This window comes from Pteropus vampyrus, unplaced genomic scaffold, assembly GCF_000151845.1.
Source record: "Pteropus vampyrus isolate Shadow unplaced genomic scaffold, Pvam_2.0 Scaffold141, whole genome shotgun sequence".
Classification (NCBI taxonomy): domain Eukaryota; kingdom Metazoa; phylum Chordata; class Mammalia; order Chiroptera; family Pteropodidae; genus Pteropus; species Pteropus vampyrus.
This window is the reverse complement of record NW_011888922.1, coordinates 1566370-1584524: the sequence shown is the minus strand read 5'-3', so window position 1 is coordinate 1584524 and position 18155 is coordinate 1566370. Positions and strand designations below refer to the sequence as shown.

At 44.5% G+C, this 18155-nt stretch overlaps 1 protein-coding gene across 1 annotated transcript in view; it reads right to left on the bottom strand.

Annotated features, from left to right (window-relative positions):
* The window catches only part of TENM4 (teneurin transmembrane protein 4), a 375350-nt gene that overhangs the window by 55431 nt on the left and 301764 nt on the right, over nucleotides 1-18155 (bottom strand). Inside the window, exons 14-18 of the mRNA XM_023535518.1 lie at nucleotides 17172-17291; nucleotides 9554-9815; nucleotides 6756-7023; nucleotides 5299-5442; nucleotides 2371-2620 (exon numbers count right to left, since the gene is read on the bottom strand). Of these exons, the coding sequence (XP_023391286.1) occupies nucleotides 2371-2620; nucleotides 5299-5442; nucleotides 6756-7023; nucleotides 9554-9815; nucleotides 17172-17291 (1044 nt within the window). The remainder of the gene's footprint in view (nucleotides 1-2370; nucleotides 2621-5298; nucleotides 5443-6755; nucleotides 7024-9553; nucleotides 9816-17171; nucleotides 17292-18155) is intronic.

Here is an 18155-nt window from a genome sequence, read left to right as displayed (position 1 = left end):
TGATTACCTCCAATCAGTTCCAGCCACAGAGGATTCATTTGCCATTGAGCCTTCTGAAATTGACACATGCATCTTACCACACAACATGCAACAAGGCAGAGGAGAGACAGGAAATTCTCCACTGGTTGGCTTACCTATGTCTGAAATCTTTATTTCTGACAGAAGACAGGAGAGCAGGGAATAGAAGAAAGAATGAGGTGTTAGCAGCAGGGTTAGAAGCATTATTAGCAGCCTGAAAACTTGACAGCAATGGTACCATACAATACTATAATAAATAAAGACTTAGCAGCTATGACACTGATATATTTTATAGTGGATATTGCTTGTCGGTGAGCTCACTTACAAGCAGCTACATATCACAGAAGAGGCATGGTTTCACCTGTACCACTACTGCTGACTTCAGGAAAGAGGACAAGGTTGACACATGGTGTTGCTTTCACCAGGGCTAAGAAAGAAGTTGAAACAATAAACTCCCTGGCCAGACAGACACATGCTGTGTCTCTGTCTGTGCCCGCTGTCTTACAAAGAGTTATCAAAACGTGCGTAGCCCACTATGGTCCTCTTCATAATATAATACAGAATTGGAGATACACTATGATTAGAAGGGAGAGGCTAACACAGAGAAACAGACCTGGGGACAAAAAAAAAGACTGGAAGAAAATATATAAAGATGACGATATATTGATAAATTTATTTTTCTTTCTAAATTTCATTTACTCCTCCCTTCCTTACCTGCTGTCTTCCATAATCTCCCCAAAATGGTGGGAGGAAGACAAGGAAAATGGGCTCTCTTACTTTAAAGATGTGAAAATGGAGGCCCAGAGAGGATTACTGTCTTGCCCCAAGCTGCACAGCTTCTCTGCCAAGGTGGGCTGATCCCTTAGGCCACAGCTCTTTTCCTCACAGTATAGGAGATAGAAAGACAATATGAGAAGCTAACTGGAGCAAATATCCTCAAGGGTTCCTTCTTCCTTGACAAATGTCTTTGTCAGTCAAACTCATAACAGAGAGAAGAAAGACAGAGAATGTTCCATCAGTGGCTTGGTTCTCATTCAGCCCGATATCTGATTTCCTATGACTACACAGAATGAGAGTTTCTCAATCTTTTCGTGTCCAAAGACCTTCTCCTTCACTTGTCCCTGTGCGTGTGGGCAAGTACTAACGGTCTCCTCTTGGGGGCTGTGATGGCTGTCTGTTGGCCAGCAAGCTTTCCCCTCTGTTCACATATGCACTGCAGAGTGAGATTCTCAGCAGGCACTCACCTCCAGGGAATAACTTAATAAGGCATTAAGCCAAAGTGGTCCTCATTGGGTCAACTGACAATTCTTTGATGAGGAAGAGCTACATGATGGCCTTCTGGTTTTGGGTCCACCATTCTAGAAGCTAGACCTTGGGCAAGTTCTTCAACTTCTCTAACTCTCCTTTTTCTTGTTTGTCATGGGCATTAGTAATCATTATCTCGCAGAACTCTTATACTGGGTAAAGAGCAAGGGCCTCACAAAAATGAGTTTCCTTTTCCCCTGGCCACTTTGGAGGAAGGTGTTCCAGCTGAAGGGCCTGTCCCACTCATATGGACCCCAGCCCAGAAGAAAGCAGTTGTGAAAAACTTGGTATAATTTCTCCTAAAAAAGGAGAGCAGGGCTTCTCTATGTCTAACCACAACTTCTCTGTGACCAAAGAGCCCACAGTATTGTTGTTCTAAAGAGATGTGGTTTAGGCAGGCATAGAGAAAGTCCAACACATCAGGCCCTTCCCTGAGCTGTAAGTGTGGCTGTGCTCTACTGCTCATTGTTGGGATGGAGGAAAAGAAGAGATCGACTCGGCTGGCTTGGCAGCACCTTAGGGGCAGAGAGATGCTGCCTGATTTTAGCCTGGAGGTCTTATCTCGGTATTAGGCAGCTGAAGAGAACTCCTAAACCTGATGAGTGTTAAGTAACAGGGCCGATCTCGGTAACACTGGCATGGGACCTTGGCCATTAAGCTATCCTTGTCCTTATAAAAAAGACTCATGTAACTAAGTGAAATCAGGTTGGTGCTAGGAGGCAGAGAGAAGATTCAAGGGCTTCCAAGGAGTCTAATTCTTGGTTGCTAGCAGCCTTCTACATCACCTGGATGCAAGGTTAGCACCTCTCTGTCCCAAGAGTGGTTTGTCTTCATTGTGGTGCCCTGTAAAAAGCAGCACTTGCTTCCCCAGAGTCCCCAGCAGGGAAGTGAAAAGTTTAGCCTCTGAGATGGGAAGTGAAAAGTCTCTGAGTCTGACAGGTGAGGCTCTGTCCTGCCCCTTTCTCGGGATCCAGTGGGAAATGCCAGGTAATCCTAATGGCAAAGGGACATTGTTAAGAACTGTGAGGAAGGCATCACCATACACACCTCAGCTCCAGGATGTTGGTGACATTCCCAGATGGGAAGATTCTTCGGATGTAGTTGAAATCTCCGACATAGAGGCTCCCATCAGAGCCACATGTCAGGGCCACAGGGGCCAAGAGCTTGTTGCCGTCAGCAAGGCCATTGCAGCTGGGACAGGAGATGCTCCTCCGGCGTCCATTGCCCATGATACTCCCGATGACAGGGGGCTGCTGAGACACGAACTGGTTCTCCCCATTCCCTTTGTGCAGGATGCCTGCAACAAGCACAGAACAGAACCACCTATGGAGCAGGGTGAGGCTCTCTTCTGTGGCTGACCACGGAGTGGCCTAAGTTTCACAAGCAGTGCAAGATCCCTACCTACCATTTCTACACTCATCTCCCAAGGCTGCTTCACCTCCAGAATGAAACCCAGAGGAGCCTGAACAGGCCATATTGATTTATTGATTGAATCCTCACGACAACTCTGTAAGATAACAGGGGAACAGGCTAGGTGGCTTACCTGAGGTTACACAGATGATACTGGAAGTTTCCTGAGTTTGGGCTCTCAACCATTCAGTTCCACTGCCTCTCAAATAGATGGCACACATCTCATGGACCTAGTCCAAGTCTCTACTACACATGAATTCTTTATTGCACTTGCCTGTTTTTCTCTCTTTAGACTGATACTATTTCAAGGTGGGGGCTGTGTCTTCTCCCTTTTCTATATCCCCAGTGTTAGAGTCAGAACCTGACACAGAGTAAGTACCGATATTTATAGAAATGCATAAGGGAAACTCAGTCTCTTCTCACCAAGGAGACCCCAGTTTTTACCTGGTTTTGTTGCTAATGGGCTGATCCCAGATCTTGCAGAGATCTCTTCACTGCTTTAGTATCCTTGGACCTGTTTTCCCACCAGCAAAATGAAGGGATTGACCTCAATAACTCATAAACTTCGTCCCATATCTAATAGTTTCTTTTCAGGCCCAGATCATCCTTTATCTCCTGTATATTGTCACGGCCACCAGATTGGACTCTTCACCCTTACCAGCTGATGCCTGAGTGAGTTTTGGTTTTCATGGTCATGAGCATATTTTCCCAGGCTGTCATCTATTAGCTTTGGCCTTTATTAGAAACAGATATCTTCCATTTTTATGTAGTCTAATCGATCATTTTTCTACTCGAATGTTTGTGCTTTTTGGGTTTTAGTGAATCCTTTGAGATCAAAAAGATATTCTCCTATATTTTCTTCTATTAATTTTAAAATATTATCTTTTAAATTTGGATGTTTATCAAACTTTATTTTGTTTATTTTGTAGACAATATGAACTTAATTTTTTCTCCATGTATTGAGCCAGTTTTCCAAGTATCAATCTCTAAAACACCTACCCATCCTCCACTGTAACGTGATGCCACCTCTATTGTATACCAAGTTCCAATGTACATGGTGTGCAGCAGAAACTTGTAGGTATCCATGGATCTCCACACTATCCCCCATCCTTACTCCATAGTTATAGAAACCCTGATGTTTAGTTGGGCACAGGACCATCTGGAACTGACTATAATCTCCACCCTGTGTGCAGCTCTACTCAGCAGGTGATGAAGTCCCAGTCAATGGTGTGGCAATAGAAGCAGCACTTGTGTTGCTGGGAGGTGTCCTTACAATGGAAGGGGCTTGCTCTTAGTCCTTTCCTCCTTGCTGGCTGGAAAGGAGATGTGAGGCTTGGAGCTGAAGTGGTCACCTTGGACCATGACCTTGAGGATGGAGGCTTGAGTAGAGCAACGAGAAGAAAGGAGCCTTGACCTCTGACCCTGCAGGGCATTAAACCAGCCCTGGGTGATCTAGCTCAAGACTTTCAGGTGAGTGAGAAACAAATTTTTAATAAGTTTGCAATCCTGTTATTTTGGCTTTTCTGATGTTCATGGCCAAACCTAGTTCTAATTACTACTCATAGGTCAGTGTCTGAAGTCCTCGTCCTGTCCCATGGAATCTAATTATCTGTTCCTGTGCCAGCACCACACAGTTTTAGTTTTTCTAAGACAGCTTAATATCTGGAGAGTGCCTCTTTGTATTCTTATTTTAAAAAACTGCCTTAGCTGATTCCAAATATTTATTCTATCATTAATTGTAGAACTAGCTTGTCAATTTCACCGCCCCCCGTCCCCCCCGCCCCCAAAAGCATGTTGAGGCTTTGATAGGCATTCACTGCATCTATAGGTTAGGCAGGAGATATCCAATATCATCCCAGAACAAAGAGTGAGCTATCTAACAAATACAGATCTGATTGTGTCTCCGGCATGCTTTAAACCTTTAGAGGCTTGACATTTCCTTCTGAATGAAGTTGAAAGTTCTAATCTTACCCTGGGCTCCAGCTGCTCAAGCCCCCAGCTTTGGCTTTTGCTATTCCCTCCGTTTCACCCTTTGCTCAAACCACAAGGAACCTTCTCTCCAGTTACTCTTCTTTTAGGCTTCAGTGCTTTGGCACATACTGTGCCCTCTGCTTGGAATGTTCTCCCTACTTGTGATACAGGGCTACTCCTTTAGACCCTCTGAGACTCAGTTTAGTTCTCTCCAAAGACACACCTTGCTGAACCAAGAAATTGAGTGAGGTGCTCCTCATCTATGCCCCACAGTGTCCCCTGCTTTCCTCTATGATGGCACTGTCCATGGCACAGAATGGAAATTGCCTGGAAAGTGTTTGTTTCTGACCAAATTCTTGAGGCCTTTTAATTCTGCATCCTCAGGGTCTAGCAGTGACAAGCAAGAGTAGGTTTCCAAGGAACATTTGTTGACTAATCTTTCAGACTGACTGACTGCATACGAGCCTATGGAATCTGCAGTGTGCATTTTTGTTTGTTTGTTTGTTGTATTTTTTTGGTCTCGCAAGGCACAAAGGATATGAGACAAGGGTCACACCCATGACCTGGCTCTGGGGATTCTATTAATCCACTCACCACTTTGGATGTTGAGGGCATGATGCTTGTCCAGGCTCCATCCTCCCAGCTTGGAAGCATCAATTTCATAGCCCTGCAGCATTGCTGTTCTTTTTTCCCACAGGATCAGATCAGGGCAGGATTCGTACTCATAACCCACGGAAACTGCAGACAACAAAAGGCATGGAATGTATAGGTGAGCAAAGCCTCTTCTTTGTTGTCTCTGTCTTTTGTAGGAAAGGAAAAAGGATCCTATTTCTTAGTGGAACCAGATCTATGTGCAATACAAACACAGGGATGCCAAGCCTGAATATCCTTTTTTTTTGAAGAGTGATGGTACGTTATTAGGAAAAGTTAAACGAAGGTACTGAATTTTTTAAAAAAGGACCCAGGTGAATCGATTCCAGGGAAATAATCTTTAGCATGGGAAATACTTTAGGCACAAAAGTCTTCACTGCAGCATTATTTTTAATAGTGGAAAACTGGAAGTAATCTAAAGGTTCAGAAAGGGCTAGAGGTTGAGCAAACCAAAGTGTATCTACTTGAGGAATATTATGCACTACTGGAAATTATGGTTATGAAGACCACGGGGTGTCATGGAAAATGCGTATGGAATAATGCTAAGTTGAAAAGACTGGTTATATACAGTATGATATCTGTGTTAAAAAATTCATACATAAAAAAATGTAAATTTTAACAAGTAGCTGTATTTGTTTATAGGAACACGTACGACTATTTCTACTTTTTGACCATTTATCAAATTTTTATTAATGAGCATAGTAGTGCATGGGGGATTAGACCTTCATGGGTTGGAGCTGCTAATAGTCCAGCTCTGAAACAACCCTGGGAGCCTGCTCTCATCCGGAAGCTGAAATGAGCATAGCCAGCCTCAGAAGCCCAAGGTCTGGGTAAAACTGGGATTCCAGGGGAGGCTATAGTCACCTTCCGCTTCATCTGAAAAAAAGATAGCCATAACAATAACAAAGAGACAACCTCTCTGATTAGAAATAAGGTAAAGAGGCCAGAAAGGCTTTCTGATGAAGGAAGAATCTTAGCTCCTGTACTTCAATAAAACTAGAGAAACCCAGGAGCTCTAGACACTCATATTTGTAATGGGTAAATTCAAGTCCAATGGCTGTGGGAGCCAGGGCAATATCCAAACAGCTCTATCTTGGTGGCACAAAATCTCTTTCAGCCCATCACATACCACCATGGTGTCTTGTCAAGGGGCCTTTTTGGTTTTGTAATACCTTTTTTAATGGTCAAGTTTTCTACATTTAGGTCTTTGAGTACATTCTTTTAGGTCAGGGATGGTCACTGAAAGGCCCTGCAGGCCAACTAAGCCTTAGGTACTTCTGAGAAGAGGGAGGAAGAATAGAAACAAGCAAGGTGGAGAGATAGCCCTGTCACCTCCCCTCTCCTCCGAGTGCTATTGTCTCTGTGAGGACCATGCTGAGTCCGATGGCTGGGAGACTCACCGAAGGCTTCTGACAGCCCAAACACCTTCTGGTTGTAGACATCTGTCTTATCCCAGATGAAATAGTAGGACAAGTCTGGGGCCGCAGCAAACCACTTCCTGAAGAGGCGGCCCTCAACTGCCACCATTAGGTGGACCTTCATGAGATTGAAAGGGATGGTAGGATGGGTCAGGCTGATCCTCAGGACAGATTTATAGCCCGGTGTACGGCTGCTCAGGTAGTTCAGCTTCATCTTGCAGCCAGAGATAGCGATTTCCTCTTGTAATGCCTAGAGAGACAGATCACAGCAAGTGATGGTCATGGAATAACCGGTGGGAGGGAGATGGCCACAGCCCCATGTATTCTGGGTGTTCAGAGGCGAAGGAGGAAGCAGCAAGGGAAAAAGGGGAGAAGGGGAGAGGAGGGGCAGGAATTAGGAGTGAAGAAAGAAGAGGAGAAAGCAGAATATGAAGAGGAGTAGGAGGAGGAGGTGGAAAGGAAGAAAGGGGTAAAAGGGAGGTAGGGAGGAGGGAAGGAAATATCAGAAAGCCTGGTTTCCAGGGCCAACTCTTTCACTGACAGCCCTGCCTCACTGAGCCTCAAGTTCCTCCTCCATTCAACAGGGGTGACAATGCTCAGCTCATTGCATAGTGAAAGGAACACGTAAAATAGTGTGTGTAAAATACTTACAGTGCCGCCTCTCATTCATTAGCTGTGTCATCCTAGAAAATTCATGGAACCTCGTAATCTGTTTCCTCACTGGATCAGCATGAAGATTAAATAAGGTCACACATACGAAGTGCCCAGCACATAGTGAAGACTCAGTAAATGTTACTAAGTGGGGTGGGTGGTGCTGTTGGTGGTAGTGTTGCTGGAAGTAGGGGCAACTATGAAGAAAGTTCCCTCAGACTAATGTGGACAGCTGCAAGGATTGTTTCTCTCTCAAAACTTTCCTAAAGTATGATCTGTTTCAAATGGCTTTCTTTTTCAGGAAAACAAACAGAGACCATAGATGTTGCCCAAACAATTATGCGGGGTTGAGAGCACAGCCTGCCAAGGACCTGCAGCTAATGCGCTCCCACCCCCAGCTTGTCCGTAGAAAGAGACTGAATTGGTTGCATGGAGTTTCCATGCTCCAGTGCTGTTCTAGATGAACGGAGTGGTTCTACTGGGTGCAATGGGCTCAGTTCCAAGACGGAAAGTTGAAATTAATGCCAGGATTTTCTGGAACATGGCAAAAGCAGAGAAATTTTATCAGCTTGATGCTCTGGGCGCTGTTTCAAGAGGAGGACATTAAATCAATTGTGGCTAACATATCCATTAAAACGACAATGGTTATTCTACTTTCTGTTCACAGAAGAACTTGGCCTTCACAGAGAAAGCTTTTTCCTTTCTGTCCATTTCATATGTGGGTGTGAGCTCTCACTCCCACCTCATTCTTCTGAACACACAAAATTTTAGGAATTGGGCCTAAACCAAAGCAATCTTCCTAAATTTCAGCTTATAAATTCTAGGCAAAGCAGGCTCTATATCCCGGTGTATCACAGGCAGGGTTCAAGTGTCATCCTGATGCTCTCATAAATATTTACCTCTTTAATATACCCTTTAAAATATATATCTCCCAGTACTTGCAAAGGCTAGCCAATGACAGGCCTGGGAAAACCCAAGTATGTTTTCATGTATTTCATCAGTCTGATCATAAGCAAAGTTTGTGACCCAGCTGGGCTTGGGGACACCCAGCCCAGGGAGTCCTATAAAGAGGGTGGGACCTTTAACCTCACTCGTTTCAAAGTTCTTGCTCCTAGGAAAATGTCTAGCTGGAGCTGAACCAGGCTTGAGTAACAGATTACTTCTTTCCAGCTAGCTCAGTCTCCACTGACAACCATTTAGCAAGAAAAGTCTGCCTGGTAGTTGAGACAGGAGACAAGTGCTGAATCTCTGAATAAGCGTGAGCTTTCAATCTGGGGGTGCAATGAGAATTTCAAAATGGTTGTATTTCCTTTTTGTGGCCTAGCGTCTGAAGCCACTCAATAGGGCACATGGAGAGAGATGTGTTTGCTCAGCCAGGCATGAAATATACACACAAAAATGTAAAAATGCTCTGCTACATCAGCATAGGCAATCCATTAACATGCACATGCCAGTGTTCCCATTAGGCAGGCAGGACCTCTGGGGCTTCTTCCTTGCACTACAATCTCTCCTTTTCCCTATTTCTGCCAGAAGAAACTGGGCTGGAGTAGTGGAAGCAATTCAAATCTGCATAGCTTTTTAGGCAAAGAATCCATCTTGATTTCTCTCAGATTAAAATACACCTTTCCACATTACTTTCTTTTAATGATAATCAAATAAAGCATTTGCATGTATAGATTTGGGCCAAAGCAATCCTTAATTGGCATGAAGGCAGTACATGATAAACAATCTTAATAATAATAATGGCTAAACTTTATTGAGCATTTATTAGGTGCCAGAAGTTGTACTAAGCAATTCATATACACTTTCTCATTTAATCTTTATCATGATGCTCACTATTTGGGACCTTCTGTTTCACTCTTCTTGGTAGAACCTATAATCACAAATATTTTAACAAAATAATGAGAGTGTGGGGGGACACTGGAGCTTAGGGGAAAGGAAAGTAGGCGTGAACTGGATGGCAGAAGGGATGAGGAATAGGGATTTGTTATATGCTGAAGGGTAGGGTGCCAGGCAGCTGGATTCTGCATGTGGGGCTGATGAGGTCTCTCTTCCCGCTGTCTGAGATCCTCTTGCACTCCCCAAATGAAACAAAGGCATGGAGAAAGTCAGTTAAGAAAGCTGGGTACCTGAATTTCTGGAACGATGGGGCCTTTCTCTGCACAGGAGCTGGCGAAGGACGTCAGCGGGGAAGGAGACACGACAGGGTTGGGGCGGGCGAAGTTGCTCAGGTCACAGCTGGGAATCTCATTCTCCTCATGTCGCATGATGATGGTTTCCATAACAAAGAAACGATCCCAAGGCAGCCAGAGGGTGTGCTCCTGTGTGATGAAAGGTGCCCTCTCGAATCGCAGGATGATGGAGATGCCGCCATTGGTGACCAAGTCAAAGCTGTTAGGGAGGGGAGGGTTGAGAAGGAGAGGAGAGGCAGGGGCAGGAAAGGAGATGATGAGGAGGTGGGGGAAGAGCAAAGGAGGAGAAAGAGAGACAGAAAGGAGAAAAAATTACCCCAAAGTGTCTGAGCACTTGTCAAGGAAACTCTAAAATCTAAGAGACTTCACTGCAGCCACAAACAGAAATAGAGAGATTCCAGAAAGCATTATTTTCTTTTGAAGATGATTCCTCGTAGAGAATTTGCCAAAGCCAAATTAATAACCACTGCGATGGAGAGCCATTTGCTAGGACAGCCGATGAGCCTCTGCTGTGGTGCTTCTGGTTCTGAAGGGCTTTTGGAGCTGAAGCTCAGTGAAAAGTCAGCAGAATAAAGTGAAACGAGCTCCGTCTTGGCATTAGGAACTCTAGGCCTAGTCCTGCCTCTGCCACGAACTACTGTGTGATCCTGGGTAAGACACTGAGCCTCTCTGATTCTCAATGTTCCCATCTATAAAATGTAAAGGTTCAAATGGACTCTTCTTAAGTCACTAAGATTCTATGACTCTACAGAAATTTTAGCTCTGATTATGACAGATTTATCAACATAGGCCTTTGGAATTACAAACTAGCTAAGCAATTTAGAGATGGACATGATTGGAATCATAGTATATTAGAAGTAGAACCAAAAGACTGAGTCTCAACCTCTTAGCTGTAATGAGAGCTCCATGACAGTGTCCCTGAGAGCTGCTTACTCAGCCTTTATTGGTTGTCCTTTACCAATCTGATGTCACTTCTGTGGAATCCCCATCAAGGGGCCATTGGGGTCCTACTCGTGCACTTCCAGTGATGAGCTTGCTATACACACAGGACGATTGTTCCATCTCTGGTTAGTCTTAACTGTTAGGACGGTTTCAGTTTTTTGGAACTGAGCTGGAGTCCCTCTCCTTTTTAATCCTAGGCCAACTTTTACATGCTGGGGTGACTTCAAACTAATCTTTTCCTTCTGCCTCTGACGGTCCTTCAGCACTTGGAGATAGTGATTCTGTCCATTTGCCACCTCCTGGCTGTGATGTCTCTTTGGACAAAGTCCTTTTAACTATTACTTTTAGGATGCCTTTTCAAGGCCTGTCCTCATCTGGCTTTTTTTTTTTTTTGGTTGGAGAGCTCCTGCTAACCTCTTATCCAGTCAGAATTCTAGTTCCCTCCCCTGGGTTACCACTGCACCATGTGCACTACTTCCTAGAGCCGACATCACATTACGCTGGAAGCACACATTTAGCTCTCTGGAGCAGGGACACGGATTCCTCTCATTTCTTCTGGAACCTAGCCTGGTACTTGATGGCTATAATTTACAGAATAAACGCATGAGTGACACTACAAATGTCTTTGGAACTGACTATCCACTAAACACCGTAAATTCCTTCTTACTTTGGCTGTTATTGTAAGTCAGCCTGATGTTGACCTATGCAGTGGGTTTTGGAGACCCCAGTGCAGGACTTTGCCTTTATCCCTGGTAAACACACCTTGTGGGATCGGGCTCATTGTTCCAGCTTACTTTTCCCTCCTCTAGAAGCTGCAAGGATTTTGCATTGAACTATCGTTAGTGCCAAATGTTGCTCTTGGTAGATGGTGCCCCCAGATTCAGGTTCCTAAGCTCCCAAGCCTGACTCTTCTGTTCTTTGCAGAAGCTTTTCACCCACATGGTGGGCACTACCATCTTTTGATAAGCAATGAGAGAGAAACACCAGGGAAAGTATTTAAAGTAATAGTTCAAGTTTTGGCTCTCCAGGAGAATATCTATGGTTTGAGGGAACACCCAGAGAATAACTTTTCTGTCACAGAACTGAATAGCATCTGTACTTTGACAGGATATCTTAAACCATCAAACAGAATTTTGGCCCAACACATCAGCTGCCTTCATGAGAGGATGAGTGTGAGGAGGGAGTGAGGACAAACTGAAAAGACATACTCTCATGGCAGTGAGCAAGCTGGGGGCTGCTGGCCCTGCCAAGAGCTGCATATAATTGGTTCTTGCTAAGAGCCTGGCCTGCTCATCTGGAGGGAAACCTTGTTGTGGACGTGGATACAAATCTGACCCTTAGTTCTCATACGAAGCCCAAGCAGTTTAGGGCCAGTCCAAGCACTGTTACTTCCTGCATGGATGAGTTGCGTCACCTGTCTGAGCCTCAATCTCCTCATGTAAAATGAAGTTGATGATCATAATTACTTGGCAGAGTTATTAATTCGATGGGATAATAGATATGAAAAACCAGGGCCACATTCCCTAGGCATCATGCTCTGTATATTCCCATTTTTCAATTCAATGGGCCTGAACTGCTTTTCTCGCCTGCTATTTTGAAATTTTTCTTCATAACTTCTGTTTTCCATCTTTTTAATGATCTCTTTGGCTAACTTCTCTGCCACTGCTTTCTGTTTATGAGTCCTTGTTAAGTCTTGAGGTCTGGCATTTTAGTGCTGCACGTGTATGTGTCTGTGTGTGCGGGGGGTGGGAGGGGAGGGTGGGGGGAGCTGGACCAATGCGAGTATCCTGGGACCTGCTGGGAAAGTGAGGTATATAAAGATGAGTTAGGCACAATCTCTGGACCTGTATATGTATACTGTCATCTCCAACTATATTTCTAGCTTTACAGTTCCTCTTGGGGTCTGAGATGTAGAAAGAAGGTGAGTCAGGGAAGAGTCAGACAGATGCTACCCAATCACTTATAACAAACAGGGATTTTCAGACACTTAGAGATTAATGACTTTCCCATACATTATGCAGTGGCAGTGTCTACATTGGGAAGAAAATTTAAGCCCCATAATGCATTGGTAACAATTATTCTGAAACTCAATTTCTAAGCTGCAGCAATTCTGGCTACTGTGATGTAATTTAGCTGGCTGATTTGGGAAACACGGCTGATACTTACCTTCCAGGAACTCCGTGCTCTCAAGGGGCAGTAGAGATTTCAGGATCAGCGCAGACAGGAAGAATCAAAGCCTGGAGGTGCTAGAGTGGGCTTTCCCCAAGGGCCACAAAACTCATGTGACTTTGGTGTGTTTTATGGACCACCCTAACTAAGCATAGCAGGGCAAATGAATGATGATTTGTCAAGTCACATGAATGACGGACAAGTTTTGTGGCAAAAAAAGAGCAGTCCCTATGGCTCCTTTTTGATGACTGTTTCACAGCAGGTAATAATGTAGGCAGAATACCTGTTGCCTAGGAAGCTCACAGCTGCCACTTCCATAAAGCAGGCAGCCTCAAACTGGAAGGTAGTACAGACAGAGCGTGGGGAGGGAGGTTCCTCCATGCTGTAGTGGACGTCTGCAGAAGTGCTTCCCGGGATGGAGCATGGGCAGGGCAGGGCGAGGAGCAGTGGTCTGGCCTGGACACATTACCCCTGGGGACTGGCTGCCAGCTGGGCCCCTTCCCATTCACAAGGAGTGAGAGGAGGGGGGAGGGCTCCCATGCCAAACTTGCCAACCCTGTCTAAGAGGCGCACATGTCTATAAACAGATGAGCTTCTACTTCATTATCACCTCGGCCGGGACATGTTCACATCTGATATTGGATTAAAGAGGTGCTAAAATCAATCAGGCTGGAGCATAATTTCCAACACAGAGTGAAAATCAACCTTATGGGCTCACACTTAGCCAGATGGACTGCCACTACCTGATTTTATTAAAAATAGAGGACTTGTCACCACTGACAGCCTAAATATTCCACTTTCCTCCTCCTCCTCCTCTTTTCTCCAAAATATTCTCATTGCTTGTACTAGAATCATTATCTTTTCATCATTTAATACTTTGTGATTTAATAAACAGGTAATACTTACCACACACTTACTGTGTGCCAGACTCTGGAAATACAGCAATGAACCAGAGTGAGACATGGAGGTAAAATTTGTTAAACACCTACTATGTTCCAAGTGTTTCTTCGGCCATCATAGAATCTAATCCTTACAACCAATTTGTGAGATAGTGTTAGGACCATTTAATAGATGAAGCTGATGCCCAGAGAGGTGAGGAGATTTGTCCAGGAACACAGAGCTAGCAAATGGAAGAGCTAAAGTGATTTAAAAAATGTTACTTCATTCTACTGATAGTTCTCATAGGGATCCAAAAGTCAGAGTTCTGTCATAACCCAGTGGCTTCCACTGACCTAGGTCATCATAGATGGAAACGACACAGCAGGAATGCTAAGATTTCTGGAGCTGTCTGGTCTGTAGAAGGTAGTCCATATGACAGTGTTTTATGTCATAAGCCATGAGGCAGGATCATATGTATAAGGTACCCTGTTGCTTATTCTAAGAACCAAGTGAGAAGAAACGGCTTAATTTATAGCCAAAGGGACTTAGGCCAGAGCAAGATACAAGGTCACACAGCTAGTAAGTTGCGAGCTGGGCATCTGAATTCAGGTGCACTGAACCCAAGTCCCAACCTCTTTCCACACTGTCATGCTGCAGCAGCTATGAGGCAAGACCATGAAAGCAGGGCCTTCACTAACCCTGGTCCACAAAAGGTCTCCTACCTGCCATCTTGCCTGCTGATTGTGTATCCGAAGAGAGGATTATTGGCAAAACTGATGTTCACGCCAACCAGCGGGGTCCCATCTGATGTCATCACTTGACCACGAATGACGCATGCATGCCTGTGGGTGGAGAAAAAGCATGATATACTTTTCACGCCCAGGACCCTGGCTGGCAGGGATCCCCTAACCCTGGGGAGGTCAGAAGACAGAAGCAGCCCATTCAGACAGTCTTGGTACCCAGGGTCTCATGGTATTCACTCAAGATGAACAATAATCTTCTTTTTTTTCATATTGCCTCAATTTAAGGCATCAAAGTATACTCTAAAGAATTATTAATGGTAGACGTTTTCAGATACCTCACTCAGAGGTTATAGTCTAAGGATACCATATTATGCTGTAAAGAGAGAGAGCTGATCTGAGAGGGCTATAGTGTCATTATGTGTGTACATTTGGAGTCATGTGAGTTGGACTCAAATTCTAGCTTCACCACTTTCTAGCTCTCTAAACCTGCACAAGTACATGAAAGCTGCTGAATCTCTGTTTTTTCATCCTGGCGTAGAGTAAGCTCCATAAATGGCAGTGGTTATTATTGTCACTAATAGTATCACTGGAAATGGACATATTAGAAATGAACAGGATAGAGGGCACTTCTCATCTGGCATTGGAAAGAGGAGAAGGGCATAGATGCTAGCGCCGTCCATTTGGAGTGGGTTCTGAAACCTTTCACCTCTCCCACCCCCGACCTTCCCTCTATATTCTAGACAACTAACCATCTGCTTTCCTCAAACTTGCCAAGCAAATGTTGTTAAAGCCTCTGTGTCTATGCAACATCTGCCTCAAATGTCATTCCTGTACCCCTGTCAACATTCTCATCCTTTAAGAGCCAGCTTCAAACATCACCTCTTCCCTGAAGCCTTTCTTGATGGCCTTAATTAAAACTAGTTACTCATCCAAAACGTGACACAAACACCTTGACAGCCCATGTTTCTTCTCTCCACTAGATCATGAGCTTTTTGAGGGCAGGGTCTTCTCTGCAGTCCCTGGAAATGCCTAATAAGTACTGGGTCATTGCTTAAAAAAATGGTGTCCTGAATAAATAACTAGAGATCATTTAGAATGATGATTAGCCCCATAATGCATTGGTAACAATTATTCTGAAACTCAATTTCTAAGCTGCAGCAATTCTGGCTACTATGATGTAATTTAGCTGGCTGATTTGGGAAACACGGCTGATACTTACCTTCCAGGAACTCCGTGCTCTCAAGGGGCAGTAGAGATTTCAGGATCAGCGCAGACAGGAAGAATCAAAGCCTGGAGGTGCTAGAGTGGGCTTTCCCCAAGGGCCACAAAACTCATGTGACTTTGGTGTGTTTTATGGACCACCCTAACTAAGCATAGCAGGGCAAATGAATGATGATTTGTCAAGTCACATGAATGACGGACAAGTTTTGTGGCAAAAAAAGAGCAGTCCCTATGGCTCCTTTTTGATGACTGTTTCACAGCAGGTAATAATGTAGGCAGAATACCTGTTGCCTAGGAAGCTCACAGCTGCCACTTCCATAAAGCAGGCAGCCTCAAACTGGAAGGTAGTACAGACAGAGCGTGGGGAGGGAGGTTCCTCCATGCTGTAGTGGACGTCTGCAGAAGTGCTTCCCGGGATGGAGCATGGGCAGGGCAGGGCGAGGAGCAGTGGTCTGGCCTGGACACATTCCCCTGGGGACTGGCTGCCAGCTGGGCCCCTTCCCATTCACAAGGAGTGAGAGGAGGGGGGAGGGCTCCCATGCCAAACTTGCCAACCCTGTCTAAGAGGCGCACATGTCTATAAACAGATGAGCTTCTACTTCATTATCACCTCGGCCGGGACATGTTCACATCTGATATTGGATTAAAGAGGTGCTAAAATCAATCAGGCTGGAGCATAATTTCCAACACAGAGTGAAAATCAACCTTATGGGCTCACACTTAGCCAGATGGACTGCCACTACCTGATTTTATTAAAAATAGAGGACTTGTCACCACTGACAGCCTAAATATTCCACTTTCCTCCTCCTCCTCCTCTTTTCTCCAAAATATTCTCATTGCTTGTACTAGAATCATTATCTTTTCATCATTTAATACTTTGTGATTTAATAAACAGGTAATACTTACCACACACTTACTGTGTGCCAGACTCTGGAAATACAGCAATGAACCAGAGTGAGACATGGAGGTAAAATTTGTTAAACACCTACTATGTTCCAAGTGTTTCTTCGGCCATCATAGAATCTAATCCTTACAACCAATTTGTGAGATAGTGTTAGGACCATTTAATAGATGAAGCTGATGCCCAGAGAGGTGAGGAGATTTGTCCAGGAACACAGAGCTAGCAAATGGAAGAGCTAAAGTGATTTAAAAAATGTTACTTCATTCTACTGATAGTTCTCATAGGGATCCAAAAGTCAGAGTTCTGTCATAACCCAGTGGCTTCCACTGACCTAGGTCATCATAGATGGAAACGACACAGCAGGAATGCTAAGATTTCTGGAGCTGTCTGGTCTGTAGAAGGTAGTCCATATGACAGTGTTTTATGTCATAAGCCATGAGGCAGGATCATATGTATAAGGTACCCTGTTGCTTATTCTAAGAACCAAGTGAGAAGAAACGGCTTAATTTATAGCCAAAGGGACTTAGGCCAGAGCAAGATACAAGGTCACACAGCTAGTAAGTTGCGAGCTGGGCATCTGAATTCAGGTGCACTGAACCCAAGTCCCAACCTCTTTCCACACTGTCATGCTGCAGCAGCTATGAGGCAAGACCATGAAAGCAGGGCCTTCACTAACCCTGGTCCACAAAAGGTCTCCTACCTGCCATCTTGCCTGCTGATTGTGTATCCGAAGAGAGGATTATTGGCAAAACTGATGTTCACGCCAACCAGCGGGGTCCCATCTGATGTCATCACTTGACCACGAATGACGCATGCATGCCTGTGGGTGGAGAAAAAGCATGATATACTTTTCACGCCCAGGACCCTGGCTGGCAGGGATCCCCTAACCCTGGGGAGGTCAGAAGACAGAAGCAGCCCATTCAGACAGTCTTGGTACCCAGGGTCTCATGGTATTCACTCAAGATGAACAATAATCTTCTTTTTTTTCATATTGCCTCAATTTAAGGCATCAAAGTATCCTCTAAAGAATTATTAATGGTAGACGTTTTCAGATACCTCACTCAGAGGTTATAGTCTAAGGATACCATATTATGCTGTAAAGAGAGAGAGCTGATCTGAGAGGGCTATAGTGTCATTATGTGTGTAAATTTGGAGTCATGTGAGTTGGACTCAAATTCTAGCTTCACCACTTTCTAGCTCTCTAAACCTGCACAAGTACATGAAAGCTGCTGAATCTCTGTTTTTTTTCATCCTGGCGTAGAGTAAGCTCCATAAATGGCAGTGGTTATTATTGTCACTAATAGTATCACTGGAAATGGACATATTAGAAATGAACAGGATAGAGGGCACTTCTCATCTGGCATTGGAAAGAGGAGAAGGGCATAGATAGATGCTAGCGCCGTCCATTTGGAGTGGGTTCTGAAACCTTTCACCTCTCCCACCCCCGACCTTCCCTCTATATTCTAGACAACTAACCATCTGCTTTCCTCAAACTTGCCAAGCAAATGTTGTTAAAGCCTCTGTGTCTATGCAACATCTGCCTCAAATGTCATTCCTGTACCCCTGTCAACATTCTCATCCTTTAAGAGCCAGCTTCAAACATCACCTCTTCCCTGAAGCCTTTCTTGATGGCCTTAATTAAAACTAGTTACTCATCCAAAACGTGACACAAACACCTTGACAG